The 27,698-nt window shown below is 35.4% G+C and overlaps 1 protein-coding gene across 1 annotated transcript; it reads right to left on the reverse strand.

The window, feature by feature from the left end:
- LOC145688025 (mitochondrial potassium channel-like) lies at positions 1-27,698 on the reverse strand. Its single transcript, XM_081761697.1, has 3 exons — positions 27,248-27,698; positions 15,906-16,052; positions 1-1,253 (listed from the first exon to the last, which is right to left on the reverse strand). Exons 1-3 carry the CDS (start codon positions 27,479-27,481, stop codon positions 528-530), a joined length of 1,107 nt encoding a protein of 368 aa, XP_081617823.1. The 5' UTR covers positions 27,482-27,698; the 3' UTR covers positions 1-527.

Consider the following 27,698-nt stretch of genomic DNA (forward strand, 5'->3'; position numbering starts at 1 on the left):
CTGTAAAATATTTTTCAATATGGCTTTAGATACACTAGAAAAATATTATCTGATGGTACGAAAAAAAAAAATCAGAATTGTTCCATAGAATAAAACGTTACACACAAGAAAACTACGCGCATATATATATATATATATACTCAGTCACTTGGGTACTTTCTGTCAACGATTACGGGATATAAACTGACTAGACATAATATTTTTCTTTTTTATTTATTGGTCCCACTTAAAATTTTGCTTTCTTTCTGTTTATTTCCAAAAAAAAAAAAAAAAAAAAAAAAAAAAAAAAAAAAAAAAAAAAAAAAAAAGTATATTTAATTTATTTAACCTCGTTAATCTTTTTTTCAAATTTTGCACGACTACGAAATCTGGCTTATTTGCAGAAATCACAACAAACATTACGTAGTTTGTCTGATTAAAAAATAATTTTGACTACTTGGTAACAATGCACAGCAAAATGTTTACTTTATAAAAACATTATCAAGGCACACAATTAATTTACACTAATTGTTTTGAAAAGTCTAAAATTACAAACCAAAATACTTAAACAAACAAGGAACAATAACAATGGAAGCTGCAGCGCATAACATGACATACTGTGTTTGTTTATAATGGTTGGTCACTAGCTGTTCTAATTCAGGAGAGAGGAGCACCGGTTGCTTGTCATTTATTTGATCTAACGAAACAGAGTTTGCCTTTAACACAGACGTTTCTAGTTCCTGAAATTTCTTACTGAGTAGTTGCTCTTGTCTGTTAAGTGATTCTAGCAATTGCTTCGTTAGTTGAGAGTCTACTATTTCTTGAGCCACGTCTTTTTTTGAGTTCACTTTATTGTCCAACGTATGAATAAGTTCCCCTAATCGCCCTAATACTTCATCATTCGAATTAGCTTGACTAGCGACAATTTTCATTTCACTGATAATGGTGCTAAGTTCCTTTTCATGTCTAGACAGGATTTCGGGCACTGTTACAACTACATCGTCTATCTTATACTTGGACAGAGATTCTTTCACTAGTTTACGTAGTTCCTTCATTCGATATTCGTTGTTAATAGAAGTACCGATAACGCCTATAATAGTTCCCAGTACTGATCCGATGATAGACCAATATTTCGTACGCTCCGACTGTGCACGCTCCTTCTCATGGCTTTCCTTTAAGGCGGAAGACAATGCTGTGAAGTATTCTCTTTCTTCTCGTTCATATCTCTGGAATTCTTCCACAAGTGCTCTTTCTTCCTTCAATATTTCATGCTCCTGCAAAAGGATAATAATAATAATAATAATAATAATAATAATAATAATAATAATAATAATAATAATAATAATAATACATTACAAGGTTAGAAAAAACGTTATCCTATAGTAAATTTAATGAAATAAATAAATGAGGTCCTTACATGATAGTCTTGAACAAGAATATATTGAAGGAACTACATATAGATATTTCGATCTCAAACCTTACATTGCTCGTCAATATAGCGAAAATAAGACAGAAAAGACAAAAATAAATAAATAAATAAATAAATGAAAATGAAGTGACTTTTTTTTTCACTTTTACGCCCCACGGTTATGCCGTGTGGGCTAAAGGAGACGATGATGGTGATGATGAGAAATGAATAAAATGGTGGAATGAAGAAAGCGGGTGAACCCCGAGAAAACCCATACACACGGTGTTTGTCCACCACAAAACCCACTTGGCGCGAACTGGGAAATAAATAAAATAAAAAATATAATACTAATAAGAAAAAAAATTAGAGAGACGGAGAAGAGATATTTGATAGTGATGATGCTTCTCAAAACTACTTGACTTGAGGTGAATTTTGTTGGAATTTTGAAACATAACATGGATGCAAATGTGTAGATAACTATTAACAGTTTCTAGAAGTTTTACTGGTTGTTGAGGTAGAAATAATGAATGTAAACTAAGGAATTAACATTAGAATGACATTACACAAACCTTTTTAAGCCTATCTACCGTGTAATCTTAACTATATATACAACTACATGAGCTGACATAAATTAAAGGACTACTTCCGGTTGACGTGGAAAGATAAAATTTGGCACAATTGTAGCTTTCCGAGAATAACCGACAGGAAAATTGCCAAAAGTGAATAATTTTAATTTTTAGGGGGTCTAAAGAGTGGATGAAGAAATTCCCCATTTTATTTAAAAGGAGCTTTTTTTTTTTTTTGGACCTATAATCTCATATTTTAGGCACTTTTAATTGGAATAAAAACTTGAAATTCGGTATGCTTATACGTTTTCGTTAGCGTTAACTAAGTAAATGGCTAAAAATAAAAAAAAAATCAACTTTAGAGTGGTTTTATGGGGAACTGAATGATAAAATGATGAAATTTTGCATGATTGTAATCTTCCGGGACTAACCTAGAGGAAAATTGCCAAAAGTGAATACTTTTAGTTTCTAAGGAGTCTGAATTGGGGATGAAGAAATCCCCATGTTATTTAAATGAGCGTTTTTTGGGGATACAATATCTTATCTTTTATCAAGAAATAGGAAAAAAACTTGAAATTTGGTAGAAGTATGGATTTAAAGGGTGCGAGGCCGTAGGCCGAGTAAACGTGAAGGTCAGGGGGCGAAGCCCCCAGCTGTGCCAAATTCAGGAAATGTAATTAAAGAGCGAATGCACGAAATTCACTCTTGATGCAGAGGCTGATACCTAAAAGATGCGAGGCCATAACCCGAGCAAACGCGGGAAACTGGGGCTAAAGGCTAGTCTATATTATAAAATTGAAAATGTCTATGTTTGTGACTGATAATCTCTTGTACCGCCGGACCGATCTCGATCAAATTTTCAAAGTAGATGAGGTTCGGGACTGGGATATTTTTAACATTTCACTTTGACGGAGCAACGTAGGGGAGAGGGTGGAGGGGGACATATACAAAAATCAATAAATATAAAAATAAAAGTGACTATGTTCGTGAATTAATAACTCCTGAACCACCCGATCGATCTCAATCATATTTTCAACATATATGAAGTTCAAACCTGGGAAGTTTTTTATCATTTCCTTTTGACGGTAGATTTTAGGGGAGGGGGAGGGGAAATATACGAAAATGAATAAAACTTAATAACTTTTGAAGCACCCGACCGATCTCAATCAAACTTTCAACATAGATGAGGTTCGGGCCTGGGATGTTTTCTTCATTTCACTTTTACAGTGCAACGAAAGGGAGGGGGAGATATATATATGACAAAAAAGTAAAAATAAAAGTGACTGTCTTTGTGACTTCATCACGTTTCAACAACCCGACCGATCTCGATCAAACTTTCAACATAGATGAGGTTCATATATGAGGTGAATTTTATCATATCACTTTAACTGTATAACTTTGGGGAGGGGGAGGGAAGAAGAGAAATCTATAAAATAAATGAAACTTAATAACTCTTGAGCCACCAGACCTACCTTGATCAAACTTTCAACATAGATAAGGTTTGAATGGGGATGTTTTCATTTTTTCACGTTTACGGTGCAACCTAGGGGAGGGGGAGGGGAAGATATATATGTAAAATAATAAAAATAAAAGTGACCGTCTTTGTGGTCTCATCACGCTTTAATCACAGGACCAATCTTAATCAAATTTTCAATATGGATGAAGTTCGGACCTGGGGGTGGTTTTTATCATACCACTTTGACAGTAGACCTTACGAGGGGAGGGGATAGATATATAAAAATAAACAAAACTTAATAACTCTTGATTCTTTAACCACCCAACCCATCTCGATCAAATTTTCAACATAGATGACGTTCGGGTTTGGGATAATTTTTATCATTTAACTTTGACGGTGCAACGAAGGGGAGGGGGAGATATATATATGTAAAAAAAATAAAAATGAAAGTTACTGTCCATGTGACTTCACTCTTGAACCACCTGACCGATCTCGATCAAAGTTTCAACCTAAATGAAGTTCGAACAGGAGATGATTTTTGTCATATCACTTTGACGATGTAATTTAAAGGAGGGGAAAGACATTTACAAATGATCGAAAATGACCAATATTAGTGTCGAACCTATAGTTTTTGAGGTCACTGAGATGAATAGTGACACTTTGGTGCCATTTAAATTAAAATTCAGCCCCGCAAAAATTGTGGGAGGGGAGTGGAATTATATATATATATATATATATATATATATATATATATATATTAGGGTGGGCCGAAAATTTCTTTTTTCAGATATTTTAGTTTTAGTAGTCATCAAAAGTTGTGCATTGGTACGAAATAAAGTCATGTCATATATGGTGATTTTAAAACAATATTTAACCGGGCCCCCGTGTCCCTAAAGGTTCCAACTGTTTGTTAAGAAAAATTGATTTTAAGTAATAAAATTATTTTACCAGACAATACTATTAATACATAAAACATGAAATACATGATTTCAATACACGAAAATAACTATAAGTAACTTAACTGACTTTCATAACTATTAACATATGAAAAAGCTTCGTGTTGAGCCCAGCCCAGAACCCTGAAAATTTAAGTAAATATCATTTTTTACATCTGGATGAAAAATGAACTCTTTATTGCACACCACTGGCTTCTCGAAGGCGGCGCTTGCATCGCGCAATTCTATTTTACTCTCAAGGTCACAGGGGTCACCCATAATTTAGTTACTATATGAAGGAACGCATGTTCTGTGATCGGATGTGCTGTGTTGTTACAGAAGATAAGTTCGGTTTTCGCTAAGTTGCAGTGTTTTTTTTTCTTTCTTTCTTTGTTTACGTGCTATCGTGGCTGTGATAGTGTGCGCGAGTGTGAGTATGAAGCACCATGTCAAAGAAAACTAGAACAAGTTTCGAAATGATTTTGTTTGGACCCATGAAAGATATTAATCTTGAAAATGCTACGGTTTTACCGACCTACGCAGATGTTATGCGGTGCTATGCAAGCGTTCGATTACAGTTGCAAGGGGAAGGAAGCAAGCAACCGGCTGCTCGACCTATTGCTGAAGTAGTTGCAAATAAACTAGAAACGATATGGCTGCGAGCCTCTCTTCCTGTATTGTCTCGCCCTCGAATTAAGGATATAATTTTGAATTACAACTCAAAATATCAAACAATCATTAAACCCATCGAAAAACGAGATACCCGCGCATTAAGAGCCAAATTAGAGAAATTTAAGTACAATGCTCAGAAGTTATTTGATATTTGCTCTTGCAAACGCTGCGACAGATTAACCTGCAAGTGTGAGAAATCAAAGAAAATACCGCTTTTGGAGTGGGAGTTCATATTGGATCAGAGAAATCAGAGACAAATGATGATTGGCAATGTAAATAAAACAGAAACCCATAGGCTCAAAAGAAAACATAACAGATAGATTGATTATGATGTTGCGGTACCAAGTACAAGCGGGCTACAATCGTTAGCCTCAAACCCGCACTTGGAACATACATTAAGCGATTCTACCTCGAATTCAAACGCTGAAGAGTTTGCATTGAGCTATCCTTTAGAGAATAAAACCTAAAGAAACAATAGTTAGCCCTAAACAAATGAGTAGCGCAAAAGAAGTTGATTCAACAGGTGTCTCGAATAGGTCGGCTGCTGAAATTGTATCCGATGTTTTAGAAGATATCAATTTACAGAACAAAACTAACCCAAACAAGATAGTAGATAAAAACAAAATCCGTAGGAAACTAGCGAAAAACAGAAACCGCCTACAGCTATTTGCGAAGAAACTAATTTCGAGGGTCTCTATTTTGATGGCCGAAAAGACCAAACTATAGTTCTAATTGACAATTGCCATAGGCAAATCACTGAGGAACACATAGCACCCATTCAAGAACCATCGTCGTCCTATTGGACATTTAGCTCTTAGTTCACCAGTTAAAGCAGTCGATATAGCTAATGGTATAATTTCGTTCATGCAAGAGAAGAAATTTAACCTCAAATATCTTAAAGTCATTGGATGTGACGGCACTAATGTAAACACAGGCTGGAAGGGAGGAGTAATCCATCGTATTGAAGAACAACTACAAAGACCCCTAAAATGGGCCATTCGTTTGCTACATGCAGATGAATTGCCTCTACGGCACTTATTACAAACACTGGATGGTCAGACTAAAGGCCCATATAACTATTCAGGACCTATTGGAAGCATGTTGAATGATTGCGAAAAAACACCAGTTGTTCAGTTTCAACCAATTAGCATCGAGTTACCAGAAATTGACATACGTGACCTAAGTTCGGATCAGCAATACTCATACCTTATCTGAGAAGCTATTAAAAGTGGACATCGTGCTCCAAATTTCTCCAAAAGAAACCCAGGTAAACTGTCGCACGGTAGATGGGTAACAACAGCTAACAGATTACTGCGGTTGCATATCAGTACAGAAAATCCATCTGAAAACCTTATATTAATAATTGATTTCATCATGAAACTCTATGCTCCCATGTGGTTTGAAATAAAAACGAAACCTCTTCTGCAATAAGGTCCTCGACATTTGTGGAAGATAATTTACATCTCAAGGCAGTTTCCAGAGGTTATTAAGAATATTACAGACAGGGTAATAGCTGGCAATGCATACTTCGCGCACCCAGAAAATTTATTGGTGGCAATGTTGGCAGATTCTCGTCCACATATTAAAGAGCTTGCAGTTAGGCGAATAATTAAAGCAAGACAAAACAAACAAACTTAAGGCTATTAAGAGTTCCAAAACTAAATTTCAGTGGTGCGGATTATATCGATTGGTCAGAAGTAAGAGTAACGAAACCTCCAATTATGGCTCACATATCAACAGAAGAATTAACCGAAATGGTTGTAGTAAAAGGAGAAGTTTCACAGTTTGTCACGTTCCCCTGCCACACACAGACTGTGGAGAGGTGTGTAAATGTAATAACGGAATCTTCTTCAAAGGTATGTGGTAGTGTTGCAAGAGACGATTATATTCGCGCAAAATTGAAAGCACGAAAGTATCTACCAAGCTTTGAACATAAATCTCAATATTTTGCTGCAAGAATCAAGTAAGGAGATTTAAGTAACAGGAGGGTGGGTGGGAGGAACTCGCTGTGTAGCCACCTCCACGTGGTGAGTTCTGGGCTGGTAGGTCAATTTTTCAACTTTATCTTACGTACTTGTGTCCGTACTATTATTTGTACTAAACACCAATCAGGCGAAGAGCTATACATCAGATCAGATCCTGGCCCCAATTTAAAGTATCAGGAATCTTTATACATACTTAGAATGATGGTATGTTCTATGTTTTTAAATTGACACTTTTCGGACCCGCAGAGCCTGGTTACATATTTTTATCTGGCTCTATTTTGGCGAAGAAACATAATATTATACAACGCTTGCACAGTACTCAAACTTAAATTTCTAAAAATATATTTCAATAATATTTTCACTACTCGCAACTACTTTTTTTCAAAATTAACGTTCTTTGGGGCCTCCGGAGCTCTGTTAAATATCTTTTTATCCGGCTCTGTTTCGATGAAGAAACATAACATTATACAACTTTTGCACGGTACTCAAACTTTACTTTCTAAGAAAACATTTCAATACTTTTTCACTATTCCCTACTCTTCTTTGTAATTAACGTTCTTTCGTGCCCTCCGGGGCCCGGTTAAATATTTTTTTTTTATCTGGTTCTGTTTTGGTGAAGAAACATAACATTTTACAACTTTTGCACGGTACTCAATCTTTATTTAAAACTTTTCGGGATCGCTGAGATGAACAATGACACTTTCGATGCCGTGGCCCGCAACATGGGAGAAGAGGGGATATATAAAAATCATCTAAAATGAACGATATCAAGACGCGCTTTAGTAGTAGTAAAAAGTGATTGACTAATGGTACATATTACTATTTTTTCTTAATTTAACCCAGCGAAGCGGGTAATTGATGCTAGTATATATATATATTCAACTTTCTAACATTAGTATTTCATTTACAGAGGTCAGAAAGGGTTCCGCAGATAAGCAGTAACCTGTCCACATGTCTTCAGTAGAAGATACTGATAAACATGTCAAAGCATCGAAGTGATTTTTTTTTTCCTTTTTTAATTTTCTCCGACTAAAAGTAAAATAGTGGTTTTTATCAAAGATATCTATTTATTTATTTTGCCTGTTTTGACATACAATATGGAGAGTATCTCCTATAAGTTCTACAGTTGTCATATGTATATAAATGCAAATTGTAATTACAACTTATTACACCATTTGTAATACAAAATTATAAACAAACATATAAAGTCTCGTACAATTTAAATATACATTTTTTGGTATTTGGAGTAATTTTATTGTACTACGTAAATGTCGTTTAATTGCCGCGTGTTCTATGCATGAATATCTCTTGTTTGTATAAACATCTGTTTGTTTTGTTTCACGAAGTGTATAGATTTATATATGTATAGGCTCATATACATATATGATTTATATATGTAATATGTATTCTATATGTATCCTGTTAACTACTATTAGCTATTATCTTTCCTTATCTTCTTTCCCTAACTTTCCAAAAAAGCAACATAACTTAAGAAGTTCTTATACAAAATCGTCTCCCTCTTCCCTTAGAATCGACCTTACCACATCAATTTGAGGTGCACAATAACAATCTTTGCGCACTTCGAATCAAACAATTATAAAATAAATAGATGATACTCTTATAATTCTTTCAGTTTAATTTCAAAAATACGTACCTGAAAACTGACAACAGGGTCTCTACTATTTCAGACAAATACAATTCCCTGACTTTCCACGTTTTCCAAAAAAAAAAAAAAAAAAAATAAATAAATAAATAAATAAAATAAAATAAAATTAAATTAAATTAAAAAAATAAAAATAAAATAAAATAAAAATTACAGACTCTTCGTGTAGATTATCCACAAGAAACTTCCCTTATTTAATGAGAAACAGCGTTCATTGGAAGCGTTTCGTGTGATAACATTAGAATTTTCTTAACAAATGCTGAAAAAATGTTGCTGGTGTCACAAGTGATTTAACCGATTCTTAGTCACATCAAAGTTCTTCATTCTTGTGATAACTGAATATTCAATACAAAGTTTATTATAAGTCGTTTACTTCATCAGCAGCAGGGCCAGACAAATGATGATTCTCTACAAGCAGTTCCAACGATACAGTTATTTGTTCGTCCACAAGTCTCTTGCGGGAGAGAGGCATGGAGCACCATGGCAATTTACACAGAATCTTCTTACAAAAACCTGTTAAAATATGCAAACAATCCCTCCGAAAACGAAGGATATCCAGCTCAGATAACTTCTCTGATTTTAATGCTGTACGTGTTGCAAATCCGACATCAACCTGCTAGGCCGAACACAGATCCTTACTACCATCACCTAGGCAAATATTATCAGGTCTTCAGAACTTGATGCTTCAATCACAATGGAGTTGTTGTTAAATATAATCATAAGGGACTTCAGAAGTTCAAGTACTTCACCATAAAGAAAAGGCAGCATTGGTGAGTCTGAAATTTCGTAAGAAAAGGTTGAATGTCTGCAGCAACGGTCTGGAAGAAAGCTAATTTAGCTCGATTTAACAATTTTAAAGCTGTCACAAGATGATTCTTGATTACTATCTAAAACTGAATAGACATACTTCAAGTGTGGTAATAATCGCTGAGTTATGTCTACTACATTCACGTTTTCTATAAAAATTAGCACTTGCTAGAAAAAATGGTCTTATTGAAAAGTTACAAGTATACCAAAAATATTCACAGAAATTACCTGCAAAATAATAATAAACATCACAAAAGACACACGGAACGCCAAACTGCACTGAAAATGGAATATGGAGGAAACGGAATAGGAGTTTTAAATTTAACTAATGTAGGAACGAATTATATTACAGAGTTAACCATACATAGTTAGGTTCTCTCTTATCGCTACACTAAAATCAACAAGATCAGAACAAACTTATTTAGGATTTTATAGGGGGTCACCGGTTGCAAGAGCCTGGTATATCCCTGGAGAAGAGGATCATTTTTTAATGTGGAGATCAGTAACCACGAGCTCCAGATGCAAGGGTTGCCAACTCCTTTCAGAAGTCCTTCATTATATGATGACTTCTGCTGAAGCGAAAAGTTGTTTCCAAACATTATGCAGATAACATGTAAAAGCGACGGAATAAACCTAACTTTATCAAAACTTTCCAGAATATACAGAAAATTCCATGACCTTTCCCTGTTTTCCGGACTAGTAAACACCCTGTGAGAAGTTATAGGCTTTCATCCTTCAGCTAAAGTTTTCAAACTTCAGTCTTATCATTTTTTTTTTTTTTTTTTACTTTGCTTTCTTCTAAATAAATTGTGTGATCCCTTTCATATTTTTTTCTTTCGTATTCTTTGTTGCTCCTAGTCATTTCATTTGTACATTTAGCTTTCTTCTATTACACTAGTCCACAATTTTAAACTTTGTTTTGCACATGGACGAAAAGGTCATACTAACTAAATCGACAACAAAAAGTTCGTAACACGTAAGGTTTTGTGTGGCTCGAGCGACTTGGAGCCAAAATGACAAAATAGTCTAATTTGTTGACAATTTCAATTTTGTCACTATTCAATTTATTTAGCTACGGAATTTGACAGAGAATGCAAGAATTTACAGCTAAGGTAACAAATATTTTGCGATAAAAAGAAATATCTTCATTTTAGGCAGTTTTAAACTTTGATCTAATTTACAATTTACAATATAATTTCAATTTTTATTTACTGAATATAATATGTATTTTTCATAATTATAAAATTTATCTCAGAATAATGTTTTACACTACCTCTAGTGGTATTAAAATATGAAGCTAGTGGACATTATGAAAATGACGAATATTTTAAAAGTTAAAGCTATTTCTTTTTATTGTAGTGCGTATCACTTTCCCTAGTTAAAAATCAGCAATAGTTGCCCATCATATGAGGATTCTATTTATCTTGATACTTCTGCTCTATTTTCTGAATATCCTGATGCATCTTTTCTTCCTTGCTTGTCACTTACAGCTCCTAAGTTCTGGGAGGAAAGCCAGTCTTTAACAGTGTAGTGTGACTCAGTTCTCCTACAGTCCCACAAGCAAAGAACAGTATTTTGTAAATCTTCCCTGCAGTCCTAGTAATATCACAATGATCTTTCAATCTCCACAAATTTCCCAGCAGTGCTTGTTATAACTAACCATAGCTAATAACACAGATATACTTTCGAGTGCTTTATTAATGTCTACGAAATGTGTCACTGATATTGACAATTCAGTGTTCCCGTCGTATAACAATACGGATTTAAAGCTTAGTTCTGAACAGCTGATAAGCAGCCTCCGTTCTTCAGGGGTGTTTTTAAAACCTAGTGCCTCCATTAAACGATCTATATTTATAAACACGGAGGAAATTTTCCATAGCATAATAACGAGAAAATTGTTCATGCCTGTTCCTAGTAATTGAAATTCTAGTGCTGGCACCTAGTTAATTCCACCCCTTTGGTCTTGGTCCAAGCAACTCAGCATGATACTTTGTGAGACTCAGATTTCTCACAAAGTCGTTCAGTCTGGTTTGATTAATTAGGAAGAATTTCTCTTTAGCTTGTGGGTTGTAGCTTGAGTCAAAGGACGTGAATGTTTCATCTATTCGACTATTTGTTCCCCTAGAGAGGATTCTTTTAGTTTTGAAGATAGACTAGGGATTGAGAGTTCAGGTCCACGCGGAACATGCTTTATAACATTAGGGTACTCAAGATTAGATTTAGTCCTTTTCGAATGGCCCTCAATTTTTGTTAGGCAGACATATGGGTCTTCTACCTGGCTGGTTGGTTCACGTCAGACTATTGGCACAAGAAAGACAAACATTTTTATTGCCATTCATCTACTTAATAAGATAAGAGTAACAAGCTGTGCAGAACACACAAGGAGTTCACAGTTCATCGCCACCACAACATCCAAAATAGCTCTATTCATCACGACTCTGGAACTCACTAAAGAAATAATAAACACTTCTGATCAGAGTATATACATTTATTATTAAAAATTAAATTAGTGTAACGGTTTCGACAACTTAACGTTGTCTTCATCAGACACTAACTGTTAGTGTCTGATGAAGACAACGTTAAGTTGTCGAAACCGTTACACTGTAATTTAATTTTTAATAATACGTGTATATACTCTGATCAGAAGTGTTTATTATTTCCAAAATAGCTGTGACAAGCTTGTTTTAACGTTTCTGTTAAAGACAGACGCTGACTTTTCACAGTATAGAACCCACATACGTAACAAATTTGGCCCAACCTTCTATAGCGGCAATACTCTTGCAGCGCTCGAATTCCATATCTACTTGTTCCTAAAAACCACAACCCACCACAACAGTACATTCGCCCACCTACCCTGTACATTCAAAATCCTTTGCATGTCGCTCAGAAAGGGATGGGAACACTTATTACTATCCTACCCGTGAACCAATCCCTGATCTTCAGCAACTGTAATACCGTACTCGGCATACACAGGGTGTCTACTGGAATACCAGAAAGTAAATTCATGACTTTTTCATGACTTTTCATGACCTTTTTGTTCAAATTTTCATGACCATGGCGATAAAAATTTACCATTAGTAATAATAAACCCCTATCATCAGTGGTGCATCGGAACTATGCGGGTTGCTAGTCTTAAATATCACTTATTGTGAATCTTAAAGAAAGAATCTAAAATTCTGCCCCCTTGTGCTCGAGCACAGAACAGCACTTACCTAAATACGGGCCTGCACTTACCAGTTAATCACTCTATACTGTATTTGAAGTTTTAATTCTGAGTATAATTATCCATCTAGCAGAAATTTGTCTAAAATTAAGCACTCAGAGAACTGCCCAAAGACAAAACAAATTATAAAAGAAATTAGTTTTAAAAAAAATAGATCATCAAATTTAAAATCTGCAAACTCAAACGAATAATATTATTTGCATAAGTCTAAAGGCCCAAAAATACACAATTTACATTTCTTAGAAGTAAAGAAATAGTAGATCACAAAGTTGGACAGTAAAAATTTGTTACTATATTACAGAGACTAGAAGATGAAATGGGGAGCAGCTAGGAAGACAGTAAAGTACCAGTTAGCTAGCACTAACTGGTGGGGGAAATTCTCACAATTACTGACCTGATACAACTGTTTCAGTACATGCAGTATGAGGTATAAAAGTATGAAGTATAAAAATATACTCTGAGATTTCAGATTTTCATGACCAGTTGGGTAAATAAAGGACTTTTTCATGACTTTCATGATCACTAAGCAAAATATATGACTTTTTCATGACTTTCATTACTTTCATGACCAGTAGACACCCTGTACTAAGTTCACATGAAGTGCACCCGTTAACTTTTTCACATTTCTATTTTAATCTTCGTCAATTTCTTTTCAATTTTTTTTTTTTTTAATCATTCTCGCACATACTTTATTGTTTCTTACTACTGTCATTACATATTTAGAAAAAACACTTGTAATATATTTTTCTCTCTTATCAATTTTATATTCTTCAATTTCTGTAATTTCATGTTTTCTACTTATTTATCTATTTTTTCTTCTATAAAATTTACACTTAATTTTCTGTTTCATTAATTTATTATTACTTATCACTTATCAGTCACTTGATAATTGACACTATTGTGCTGAATGATATAGTTATGTTTGCTCATTATAAAATATGTTAGGCAACTTCACATAATACAGCGCTCAATATATTCAACTGTCTGTTATTGTCATTATCAGTTTCAGGGTTCTCGAAATGAAGTCTTTCAATTTTACGTTCTACGTTATGCCATGGAGGCTAAAGAAGACGGTGATGATGAGAAATGAATGAAATGGTGGAATCAAGAAATTTGATGGAAAAAGAAGAACTCTGAGAACGCCCACGTACGCGATGTTTTTCACCACAAAGCCTACTTGATCAAACCAGAGGCAAACGCTCTATCACTGAGCCATAGTGGGCCCCTCTCGGTTCTCGAGTTATGAGGTGCGAATGAAATGCAACATGAACGCACAAGGGATTTCGCTCTTCTATTTTCATCGATCGGCAGGAACACATAAACACTCCTTCGGCAGAATTAACATTATACCTAATTAGAAAATCACATCTCAGTATAAATGCGTGACTAGAATTATTCAATAATCATTCCTTTGTTGAAATCAGAATAATATCATATCATAAACAAATAAATATGTCACCACTTTCCGGATCTGCTTCTGATGTCCAACCAATGTGTACTTTCAAAACAGCTGAGCTTACCTGGTTAAGACATTCAAGAACGTTTCCAAAAGGAATTACATAACTTTTCAAGGATCGTTCTCAGGTCTCAACAATAAGAAATGAAATGAAATGAAATTTTTGAGTTTTATGTCCCACGATAATGCCGGCTAGACTAAAGGAGACGGTGAAGATGAGAAATGAATGAAATGGTGGAATGAAGAAAGTGGGAGAACCCCGGGGAAAGCCACGCACACGGTGTTTGTCCACCACAAAGTTCACTTGGCGGAGGCTGGAATCGAACCCGGGATCCCTAGGAGCAGAGGTGAACGCTCTACCACTGAGCCAATGCTGTCCCGTCTCGACAATGAGATGAGCATAAAGCACCGAGATGTTCGAATGTCTCGTCTCGAAATCCTCATGGACAGCCAGACAATCACTTAGACAGTGACACACAAAAATACTATTCACACATGAGACGAAAACACATCGAATAAAATAATAATATACTTATTTATTAGATGCACTAATTATGCAGAAGAAAAATAATAACGGAGAAGAAAATCACAACATGAAACACTCATATGAAGGTAGATAACTCGTTACTTCAATAAACACAAACATTTTATAATTTTTATATTATATTTTTGGAGATCACTACAAGCACTTTCATCACACCACTACATAATGCACGTTGGGGTTAACACTGTGGGGTAACATTGGAAGTAGTCCCACGACGTAGGCTCCTAACTGCTGCGACGAAAATCCTACAAAAATTCACAATGTAATTCTCTGGGAGAGATGTCTGCAGTTGCAGTATAAAAATGGAAAATTGCTAGGAACCAATACTTTTTACTCGAATTAGGTCAGAGGACCAGAGAATTAACTAAATGGAGCTAGTCGCTGGCAACGTCCTTGTGCGACTACTTAATAACTTATGCCTCTTAGATTAACAGTATAACGAACCAAACTAGCCTAGTGGTTGCGTCAACACACGGAGAGAAACTTCCTGAGTTGAGGTATTCGGGGTAAGAGCTGGGCTGACCAACTGGTCAATGTTGGTAGTTCATTTTAAAATGTAATCTGGTTTAAGCCACCTGTATGGATATGCAAATTAAATGTCGAAAGAATTTGCCTTAATTCACAGTTCCTGGCCACAATGTAGAAGAAGACGAGAATAGTTCGAACGTGAGAACTTCGAGATAAGAACGGGCTGAGCGATATAGCTGGTGTCGGTCTGACTTCAGCGCACCTGGGATCTAGTATTTCTATAAGTAATTGAAGAAAGCACTTAATTCAGTTCCAAATAACTACAGAACGTAGTCTTTGCATACTAATGAGAAAGGAAGAAACACTGAAGTGTTCACATAGACGAAGTATGGTTCTCACGCATGTAGTTTACAAAATTGAATGTTGTCTTTGTTACTAAAATCCTTTTACTGTGAACCAACGTTTCACACATATGTGTTGGTGAACGATGAAAGGTTCTATTGTTCTTACTCGTGGGAGAGAATCGAGTTGTTCGCTATTCCCACCGAAGAAAAGAAATTATTTTCGTTGCAAGAATAAAATATAAATCGAAGGATGGTTTCTGTCCTTCAAAAATATACAGAGCGTCCCAAAAATTACCTATATAACCTGGTAACTGTTATAAATACGTACCAATTTCTTACGCTAACAGACTTTTAAATGAAATAATAATAATAATAAAAATAATGACATAGAGGGTTTACCTGAGTTAGTAAATGTAAGCGTTTTTCTTCGCCCCTTGAGGTCTTCTCTAATTCAGCATAAACTCCTTTTAATTTGGCCTGAACAGACGAAAGTGCTGTGTGGGTCTCTCTTCGCTTTTCTTGGGCTTTCACAAATTTTTCTTCTGCCTGAATAATAAATAAATAAAAAGAATGCAAACAAATTACTGAAATACCATATTGCTTGTAAGAAATACATACAACTTCCTTATTTGCGATGTACGGCTAATTACGAAATCACTCCTCTTTGCTCATCAAAATGCCATTTAGCACTCTTCTAGTTAATTATCTGCTTCTCCAGAATTTTAGTAGCAGAATCTTATACATACATTCAAGTACTACATTACTAACGTAGCAAAATTAACTTAAGTTTTACAGTCGGCACAGAAATTTCTATCCCTTTCTAACCTGTTAGGGAAATTTTTTCAGAAATTACGGGACAGAAATCAGTATTCTCTGGCTCTAATGAAACAATAAGTAACCAAGAGGATCCAATGAGATTGAGACTACTTAATGCTACACCGACAGATAGATTTACCGTATCATTTTTCTGAAAGAAACCAAATTTTCGTTGCTGACTGTACCAGAAGTGTGTTCGTATCCAATTTAAAAGAACTTGGATTAGTTATATTTCAAAATTAAATAAAATGAGTGAAATAAATTCAACGAACGTAATACAGTATTCTAATATAAATTTTAATGTTTTAATCATGTATAAATACTCCAAGCAACCTAATATTATTCTTTTTAATGAAGGGCAGAAAACAATAGGAAAGAGAACTGAAGAAATGGCATTATCAGTAAACAGGAATTAAACATGCAATAACAATGTAGATGAAACCTACGCAGCACATGTAATAAAAATGATTCATTTTCATAGGACGTGCCTTCTGACTGTAGATCTGTGCTACAGACTTCTCATATATCTTAAGCTAATTCAATGCCCTATGGAACCCGAAAATTCAATGCCACATTCACAAAAAACTCTCCATTGATTTTTGTTCTTAGCCAACTAGATCCAGTTTCTATTTTGTATTCCTATTTCTGCAAGATCCATCATAGTATTGTCCTACCGTCTGGGTATAGGTTTTCCTAATGGTCTTTTTTTGGTTGAGTTTTTAGCTAAAATTTTACAAGCGTTTTCTAACTTTCTGTCATTCTGGCTACATGATGCGCCCACTTAAGCCTTCTAGACTTGATGACCCTAACAACGTTAGGCCAACTGTAAAAATTATGCAGTTCTTCGTTATGAAATTTCCGTCATTTCCTATCTCCATCTCTCTTGAGTCCAAATATTAGCCTTAGAACTTCATTTAATTCTAAGTTTTAGGTCGCATGGATATAAGGGGGATAATGACAATCGCATATGTAATATGACTAACACAAAAAACATAGACGGGGTCAGAATGCCTGAATGATGGACTTCGGGCTTGTTGCGGAAGAAAGAAAGAAAAAAAAAAAAAAACGAACAAACTGGTGACTGCAAAATGTTACCTATCACGGAGCTCGGCAATTCAATACTCATCGACTGTACCTATATCGATATCTAGGTAGTACGGTTGTTTTATTTTTTATAAAAGTAATAATTGCAGACGGCTGCTTCAGCAAATTTCGCGAAGACAGCAGAACACAGCTTAAATGAAATGAACTAATTATGTAAGGTATCGATGGGGGCTTATGTAGTTCAGATCACATCAGGGCTCATATAGCCTCACTGCTAAAAGGAGTGTTAAACTTCAATCCAACCAACCATCATTTAAGAGGGTTGCGTGATGTCAACTAGACAAGTAGCATGCTATACGAAAGTGATGCAAAATCGGATGCAATGATCATAAAACCTGAAAACAATATAGAAACGCCCTAGAAATTCAACTGTCAGTATTTGCGTACCAGAATTCATGTGTTATTATCGAATCTGTAACCCAGTGTCACATACCAGGATTCTGAAATTCCAAAAATGTGCAGCTGTATTTAGCACGCTAAATTCTCGACACGATACGCTAACCTAAAATGATAAAGATCTGAAGACAATCACACAATCACCTCATAATACGTACCCAGTGGCGGCGGTTGGACGTTAAAAGTGGGGGGGCAAGAAATGATCTGAATATTTGCATATAAATGTTAGTTTTCCTGCTTGTTTTTAATATTTTGTTTGACAAAAGGTTGTATAACTAATAGGATACTATCTTTTTCAGTTAAAATACCGTATATAACATTTCATATTTTATTAAGTAAATTGACAAGAGCAACGCCAGTAGGTATGCAACCTTTGTACTCTTAAACAAGGAAAGTGTAAAAAGAGATTTGATTCCTTGCTCATGAACATCTTAAAATTCTGTCTGAAAAACTGTGTGATCAGATTATTGAATAACAAATTTGCAAAACAAATAAATAGAAAGGATAATATTAATCATAGTAATAAATAATGATTAGGGGCACGAGTTTTACGCACTAAGAATTTGAAAATTTCGCGTTTCGTTTCTCATATTTCGCGTTTTGTCGCATTTCCAAATAACTTCTGCATTTTTTTAGCTCTTGAGAAAAAGATATTCCCCGACATTTTTATAATTGTTCCTTCTATTCATAGATCACTACAAAAATAAACCAATAATAACCTAAAAACAAAATACACTGAATATTGCACTTGACATTGTAAATTTCACTTATAGGAAATTATATTTTTTTAAAATCAAATGAAAGAAAATCACTAACTAAACTTACTATGAGTAGGAAAGTTTTGCTGTCTTCTGAAAACACATGAGCACAAGTTACATTTAAGCATTAAACATAAGCATGTTACATGTTTACACATTTTCCTCCTTCATTGTTGTACGTTTGTCACTTATCACCAGTCCATAGTTGGGGAAAGAAAACTCTCACAATTGGCATTGCTTGTTGGAAACCACATATGTAAGTGCGTTTACAACAAACTTCAAACAATCATCACTTCAGGACTTTTGTCCATTCAAAATATTCATTACACTGTACTTTCCAGACGAATCACTTGTGAAGAGTTCATAGGGTACTTTGTAAAACTCCAAATGCGGTACTTCATAATCAGATGCTTTCATTTTCTTAAATGAAGGCCAAGCTTTTTTAAAAAAAAACTTTCTTAACGTAACAATGTCTGGTTCACTGCCACATGCAATTACAGAAGGATCAAATAGCGTTCCCAAAGCATCATATACTTCTATAGTTTTGGAGTCATCTCTTTGCGAAGAAAGCTTCAAGGATGATCTTTATGCACATTTTTTAAAAGTCACATTCAACACCAACCCCTTTCCACTTCGTAACAAACGTAAGTGTGATTTAGTTTTTCCACCAAAGAGGTCCTGCAACATGTTCTCTATCCGAATTCCCCAAAATGCACCGTTCATGCCACGTTCTACCGTTCCGACAGCGGAAAACTGGCGTTTCCAAATTAATGAAAACGTATGTTTAAAATTTCGCATTATATCGCGAACTGTTAGAAATTTCGTACAAAACTGTCAATTTCGCGTTATATCGCGCAACAGAAAACAACGAAAATACACATAGAATATCACAAAACGTCAAGAAACTGAAAATTACTTAATTTTGACGCATTTCATTTTGTCGCGCAATGCGAAAAACTCTTGCCTCTAATAATGATGTTTGTTTTGCAAAAGTCATATTGAAATGGGGATTAATGAACAACTTAATTTTTAATTCCACACATGCTATTAAACGTAGAAAATGAAAGACAGTAAATACTACAAGCATATGCTACGACATTTAAAGAAATATTTGCTTTTGTAACTTTCCGAAACATGTTCGTTGCCATTAGGTGCAGTTTTAATTTTCTTGGAGCACATCAAAACACAACAATACTTAGAATCACCCCATACTCCAGTTATACAAAATAACACTAAAACGTAGAATTATGTTGAATTCACTAAATTTAATTGTATATACACTCGTACACCTCTAACACACCACTTCATTCATACATTACACTACAAAACAATGGAAAAGGTAGAAGTTGTTTCTTATTACGCTTTCCCCCCTTTATTTAGAAAGAAAAGACATTTTAGGAACTGTCAATTTTTGTGCAATTAAAAAATAACTTGTGAAATAATTTTTTTCTTTTGCGAAATGCTGTCTGAATTAGTTTCAAAGCGGCTTACTAATATATCGAGCCCTTGTAAGAAGTGAAAGTATGCTGAAATTGTGCTCCAATAGGTTAATTTTGGGATTATTTTCTGTGGCAATTAAAACGCAATTCCTGTAGTTTTCTTTACTCCACGGGAAGACAACCAATACCTACTCAAGGAACGGCAAATATATGGCACAATTTTTTTTATGAACCAGTAATACATACACAAATTTTACATTTCTAAATGAAACTATATACATTGATGGGTTACTTCAAAAAAGTGGGGGGGCAACTGCCCCCCTTTGCCCCCCCTAATCGCCGCCCATGTACGTACCCAACACAGTAACTCTGAGTCTCCCTAATCTAGCCTGACATCCGTAATGTACATGCACTTTATTATTAAAAATTATAAGAAATGGAAGAATCTAGTGATTTGATAGCCACTTTTCATGCAAATATTCTTTCTCTAGATGGGTGACAGTTTTCGGAGCGCACGACACCTAAATTTATAATACGCTATACTATAAACTGTCTTAAGCCCAATAGGAATTAAATACGGAAGGATTCATTTTCTTATATGGTGTCCACGTCACGGAAGAAATTAAAGTCGAACAGAATCGCATATAGCATTTGGTGAAATCTGTTTACGGAACCATATAAGAACTCATGAGTTATTTACTTTTTCCACGAAATCTACTACCACTAGTACGTTATTAACTGTTTTTTGGGACAATTTGGGAGAATTTCCATTCCTAGGTGCAGACCCACTGTAGGAGAGTTTAACAGTCATCAGTACGGTTGCCAACTCTGGAAAATAAAATAATAATAATAATAATTTTTTAAAAAAAGGTACCACCTCAAAATTCCCTATGATATAGGTATAAGTGTGGACTAGCTCTGTTCGGACCCATCCATGGGAAGGAAATGTACTATCGAGAACAAAAGAGCATTAGCACCTCTATACTGCATATCCTTAGTACATTCACTAATAAGCTTAATAGATATATTGTGCTATAAATGAGAAACTGAAATCGGCATTGATCATTTTATTGTATTTACTAGTAACTGCCACTTCTTTAAAATTATCGAAACAGATGAACAAAAGCATATTAATCTTTACGTGACAATTTGGGTTTAGAAAATCAAATTTAACCTTTAAATTTATACTTCAACTATAGGAATTGCTGTAAGAAGTCCTTTTCCACTCTCAATAAATGTATAAAATTCCTTACAAGTAAATTTAAAATTTTCCCCGATACAGTTCCTGCCATCTCTTTAAAATTATCTAAACAGATGTACAAAATATATTACTCGTTGATAGATGGTGAAAGGTGACTGTTTTGGAATTACAGAATGAAAGTTACATTCTAAATCTATACTTCGAACCAGGTTAAATTGCTTCGAACTAGATACAAATGTGAAAAACAGGTCATAAAGGGACTGGTAAGAAGTTTGTACTGGTCATCGGTTTTAATCAAAATAACAGCAATATTTCCGGCCAGGCCGGTCAAAAACCGGCCAGTTGGCAATTCTAGTCATCAGTATAAATAAAGCATACGGACATATGCCATAAAAATGACAGTGCAAAAATACCAACCAACCGATACTAAGTGGCCACTAAAAAGCACGAAATATATCTAACCCGAGTAAGCGTTGGGCGAAGCTCGCAGACCCGCGCGGTGATGCGCTCGTATGGAGTCAGCGACGGTGGATAACGCGCGTGAGCGATGATAGTGGAAACAATGTGTCTCTTCTGTTATTATACGCTTTATGTGCCGGACAACTTTATCGTTGCGAATCACTGCTTTACACTGCACTGATATAGCAATTCAGTTCATCATGACTTCCTTACGGACTATTACGCTGTTGAAAACATACTGCTTTGATTGAGTTTTATAACATTATTTAGGATTAAGATCTTTGGGCTTGCGGCCTCTACGGTGATTTAGCCCGTCACGTTTGAGGGATGACGTCCCTAGGCGAAAACAGTATCCGGGGAAAGGGAAGGAAGAAAGGATTGTTAGGTACCACCCCAGCATTTGCCTGGTCTGAAAAAGCATTTTTACAATTTTTCGACCGAGTGATCCCACCGGGAATCGAACCTGCTCGCACCGAACATTATTAAGGATGACAAAGAAAATATCCTCATATATTTTGATTACTTATATAGCCCTCTCCTGCAATAATCAATATATATAATAAAAGTAAGTGTGGTTTGTCCGTGCGTGCCACAAAGGCTCCGAAACCAAGACTCGCAGCCCCATGGGAGTTATATGGTATTTTAGCCCTGTATCTCCCATCCATGAGGAAGGTTTCCGTTTGGACCAGTAGGGGTCCTGGAGGAAGAAAACGCTCTAGCAACGGTATTACTGTGCTAAAAAAAAAAAAAAAATGGCTTAAATTTTAACGACAATACGTGCATTTCTTTATTTTCAGTTTCAATGTTGCTTTTCTTTCTACACAAATTATTATTGATCGAATATTCCAGAATGTTCTAGAATTATCAACAATCCTGGAAAATGTTACAGACTGTTATAGAAGTTTCAGAAAGGTTCGAGAATGTTCTCGAATTTTCAGGATGCTCTAGAACCTTCTAGAATAATCCAGGATGTTCTAGAATGTTCTAAATTGTTGTAGAATGTGCCAGCATGTTATATTATTTTCCTATAGGTTCGAAAATGTTCTAGAATGTGCACCACTTGAAAGGTACACATTAAGAATACGGGGTCATTTTTATTAAAGTTTACAGGCATCATTACCATTATGCTCAGGTTCTTCTGAACCTATTTAATGTTTTGAAAGGAAAATGGTGGGGTTATATCTAGATGATGGGAGCCAGACAACAGAACCTACCTTAATGTAACCTAATCGAATCCGAGCCACTAATACTATTTGTACTGCTACTAGCATTAATTACTACCCTGTTCCAGGTTGAGTATCGCCAGGCGCCAACACAAGAAGAATCTATATAGAGTAGCGACACTATTTCCACAAAGAAACGTGTTTCCAAGTTACGGCTACGGTAAGAATGACTTATTCAGAAGCATAATTAACTAAAATTATAGATTACTGAGAAACAACTTTTCTGGGAGGTACATTGATAAAAAGTTAAATACATGTCAGTTTCATCTTCAGAATTCTTAATGCTCTTTGGCACCAGTATGCTCAAATAGCAACAAAGAAATTTAACAGGCAACGATGCACCGGAGTCTGAGGCATTATATTTATTTACAAGTTTGTTTAAAAAGAAGAAGATATAATGTCTACAGACATCGTTGAAAAGACAATGATGGTTTCAGAATTATCACAAAGTACCTAAAATGCCCGTTCTTCGCATAAGGAAAATACGTTTATAGGAAATGAATTACTCTCTATAAGATCGGATCAAGGAAAAGTGAAATTCCCAGACAGTTAATTGTATGCAAGTGATAGGTTTAAAACGTAACAAGTGAAAGTAAATTTCTAAAGGTAAAACTTAGTGAACAGTGTATTATTATTCCGGAGTTTCTGCAGTCATGTAATGAAATAATTCTGGTAGAGGCATTTTCAACGGTGTTAGTCGAATTCTCCCATTCTTCCCACACATTCCTGGTGATTCTCTACTGCATTTCTTGGGACAACAGAACATACACACTTGATCCATTTTACCAATGACAACGTGTTTGTGTTTGTTATACTCTTTAGTGGGATCATAACGGATTGCCTCACCTGACAAACTATAATCTCTACTTTCTCTGCTTCGCACGTCTAGTATAGAAATAAATGAAAAAGTAGATCAATTTATAAGGCTCAAACTCTGGGCAAGAGGACGACTGAATTACTCTCACTCCACTTTCATTGAAATGTGTATCCTACAGGGGAAGGAGGGTGAAATATATTCCAGGAACCCATTCTTCCGTGCGGAGAACGGATATTTCAGCTAGTATTAAATATCTCTTGTGTAAATTTTACAAGTCAATGGTTGCGTAAACAAGGACAGCATATAGTATTTTGTGTTAAGATAATCCATTGTTTTCACACCACATATGGAAGTTTACCTTACAAAGTAGGTATGACTAAAAATAGCTCGAAAATATGAGCATGTAAATCAAATTTTATGAAGGATTCTAAACTCAATCTACCTTTATAAACACACTGAAAGATGGATGAAACAACTCACTTTTCTAACAGCTCATTTTCTATACGCGTGAATTAATGAGATTCAAAGAGGCTGAAGTGGAGACAGACTGGGTATAGTAATGTTTAGTGCAGTATAGTCGCACATTTTCCCTCTTCGAATTTGCATTTATATAATAAGCGGGTAAGAAAAACTGGTTGACTTCTCCACTGTTCAATATTTAGTCCAAGCTTAGCAGAAGGTGCAGTACAGTCTATATGATATGAACGCCTGGACAGCGACCTGAGTAGTGAGAATGCGTAACTGCTGGACGGACTGATTACTTCTATCATGCTAAACGAAACATAATATAAACCATATTAATCTGTGTATTATAAGCTACTGTGAGTTAACAAAATTTATACCTGTACAAGATAGAGTAAAGACGACCTGAATTCCATTTTCTCCCAGTTCCACTTTTCACTATTTGAATTCCAGTATTTGGCATTACTCGAACAGACGGTTCTACCAAATTTTGACACATACCTTACATTTTCAGGTTAGGTAGAGCTTTTAGCAGAGCATGCACTAAATGATGAGCCCCATTATTATTTGCATATTGATTTCAGGAGAGCTCAGTATAAATATATTGTGGACGTACGGCATGAAAACTACAGTGCATAAAACATAAACCAACTTGTGCAAGGTGTCCACTAAAAAGCACGAATGCTATCTAACCGAGTCAGAGCTGGAGCAGAGCAGGGGGGCTCGAGCAGTCGCGAGGGGGTTCGTCCATAGCGAGCACGGGTGTCAGCGACGGGGTTATATGCATAAAAGACGATAGTGGATGAGCACTTTTACTATCACTCAATTCAATATGCCGTGCACTGACAGTAATTACATATATACACACACTCACTCCTTCACGAAAAATTATTCACATTGTATTTTACCTATAAATTATGTATTTGGCAGAACCGTCTGGTCGAGTGAACCCCAGCATTTTACTTTACGCCAGAAGTCTCGTACAAATAAACAGCACGCGCACAAACATACATACACACAAAAAAGTACACACGCAACGTGACAGAAAGCACTGAATGTAAACGAATGTGAAAGATGTAAATAGAATGCTAACTTAATTATCTTTACGCACATACATGAAACTATCGCAATATGCCAATGAAAAATTCTCGTAACAAAAACAGCCATGTGAGCAGTTGCGAACTAGATCACTCATGTCCTGGGCACTTACATTTCGTCTAAAAATCACTTAATCATAAAGAAAGATTCTACAAAGAAGTTCTACATAGCCTATTCTGTTCCTCATAAGAGGTTGTGCCCTTACAATCGTGAATAACAGGTTATCTTACATGAGGTTTTATATTCGTCAATTTAGTTGATGCTTTCAATACGATGATTGGTTTAAGTTTGGCACACCACATTTTGAAAAATTTACTAGTAAAATTCAATACTTTGAATGAAAACATATTATTTATAAGGCACACATTTCTACAGGCGACAGAAAAGAATACAAAGCACAGCAGTGTTTTTGGTTCACAAGTGTAGGGTTACTAGTTTAAAATCATCACACGTGCTTTACTATGGATAATATATGTGATTTCATATGAAAGATGGGTAATTGTTTAGTATTGGGGGGCCAAAAGTGGCAAAAAAACAGGATGATTTACAGGAGGAATGAATTGATAGTGGTGTTCAAGTAGTCATGAAAGTATCGTACACAATTTTTTGAAGACAGTAGAGGACCTGTACAAAAGGTAAAGGTAAGTGGAAGTGATTGGCCATTTTATATCGAGAACAGAACCCACCGAACCTCTGCGGGGCTTCTACCCTGTTCCTACTACTACTACTTATACTATGGATCCTAATTTATCGTATGAAACCATAAAACGACCGAATCGGAATAGAATATCGCAAAAAAGTAGATAAAAAAGCTGCTATCCCCGAAGCTAAACAATAGCCGAAAGGTGAATATACTAAATATTAAGGGGTATGTTTAGTATAAGGGGTCCAAAAGCACGTAAGAAACAAAAAAAAAATTCAGGAGAAATGAGTGATGCAAGTGCTTAGACGTAACGTAACGTAACCAAATCTAACCTAACCCAACATAAACTAACGTAAGCTAACCTGAACTAACCTAAACTAACGTAATATTAGTAGAAATAAGCGAAATTCTATCATTTTTTAGAAAATTATGTGGGACTCCTACACTAATATGACATAAACTACCCAACCCTACTATAAACTAACCGAATGTGAACAGAAATCACCAAAATTATAACATTTTTTTAGAGAAAAGAGCTGGACCCCTTCTGCTAAACATAGGCCAATATTAATTTCCACCGGCGGTGTATTAATTTCCACCTGGCTCTACCATCGCCAAAATCAACTTGTTTTCAATAGCCGCGCGCCCGCTCCCTTCGGATGCAGCTCCGCGCCATTCCCTGGATACACCAGCATCTATGTTTTGTAGTGGCCACTTACCATAGTTGTTTTTTTTTTTTAACTGTAGTTTTTGTCATACATATGCATATATATGTGTATGTTTTTGTCATATGACTTGTATTCATATGCAAATCGTAAAAGAATTCCAATTTTACAAAAATTACGGTAATAGTTAAGAACAGCTACTTCTCATCTCCCGTGCACGAGGATACATCTTACTGTTGCACTACCTAAACACCCTAAGTACAAGGGCAAGAACTCAGTCTATTACCTACTTTTTAACATCCTAGATACTTTTAGTGGCCCCCTTGAATTTCATCTAATGCGGGGTAAACTTTACAGTATACGCTTCAGTTGCGTATTGCTAAGTACAGCCACCGTAAAAGGGTATAGTATTGTAGGGTAGGGGGTAGGAATTGGTTAGCTTAAGGTTAGGGAAATTTTGGTCCATTTTCATATCAGCTGGAGCGGGCATTGTAAAGTCAACCCGAAATGTAGCTAATTTTCCAACAAATATTTCCAGTTGTGTGCCAAAAGTAAGCCTAAACCTGGACATGTTTATTTTCTTCGGAACATAATAAGTCATACCATTTCATACTTATTTTTACGAACTCAGTCTTCCACACTTGCACTACAAGTACTGACCTTAAGGACTCTATCCTGCGCTGCTCTTACTTCATCCAATCCAGTGAACTGTTCATACCGAAGCATTAATCGATTGATCCTGGTTTGAACTTCGTTCCAATATGTTACGCTGTTATTTCCTAAAGATGTTGACCTTTCAGTGGATAATGTCACTTTTGAATGGAGGATAATACATTTATCTCGAAATAATAATGATACAGAGCGGTAGAAATGGATACCAAGATTTCTCATCATTGTTTAATTCACAATTTAAAATTTTACCAAATAGAAAGGAAACGATAATTTGTCGACATAAAACATAACTTTTTCATTGCTACATTATATGTCCATGACATTAAATTTTTGCCAAATTTTCTATGTAGTAAGTACAAGTACCCAACCCTTTCGCTGCAGCACCAGACCAGTCATTCTGCTTTGGCTCCACTCGGTACTTCAAAATCATCAGGCGTGT

Source organism: Thermobia domestica, chromosome 6 (genome assembly GCF_964235325.1).
Source record: "Thermobia domestica chromosome 6, izTheDome1.hap1.1, whole genome shotgun sequence".
Taxonomy (NCBI): domain Eukaryota; kingdom Metazoa; phylum Arthropoda; class Insecta; order Zygentoma; family Lepismatidae; genus Thermobia; species Thermobia domestica.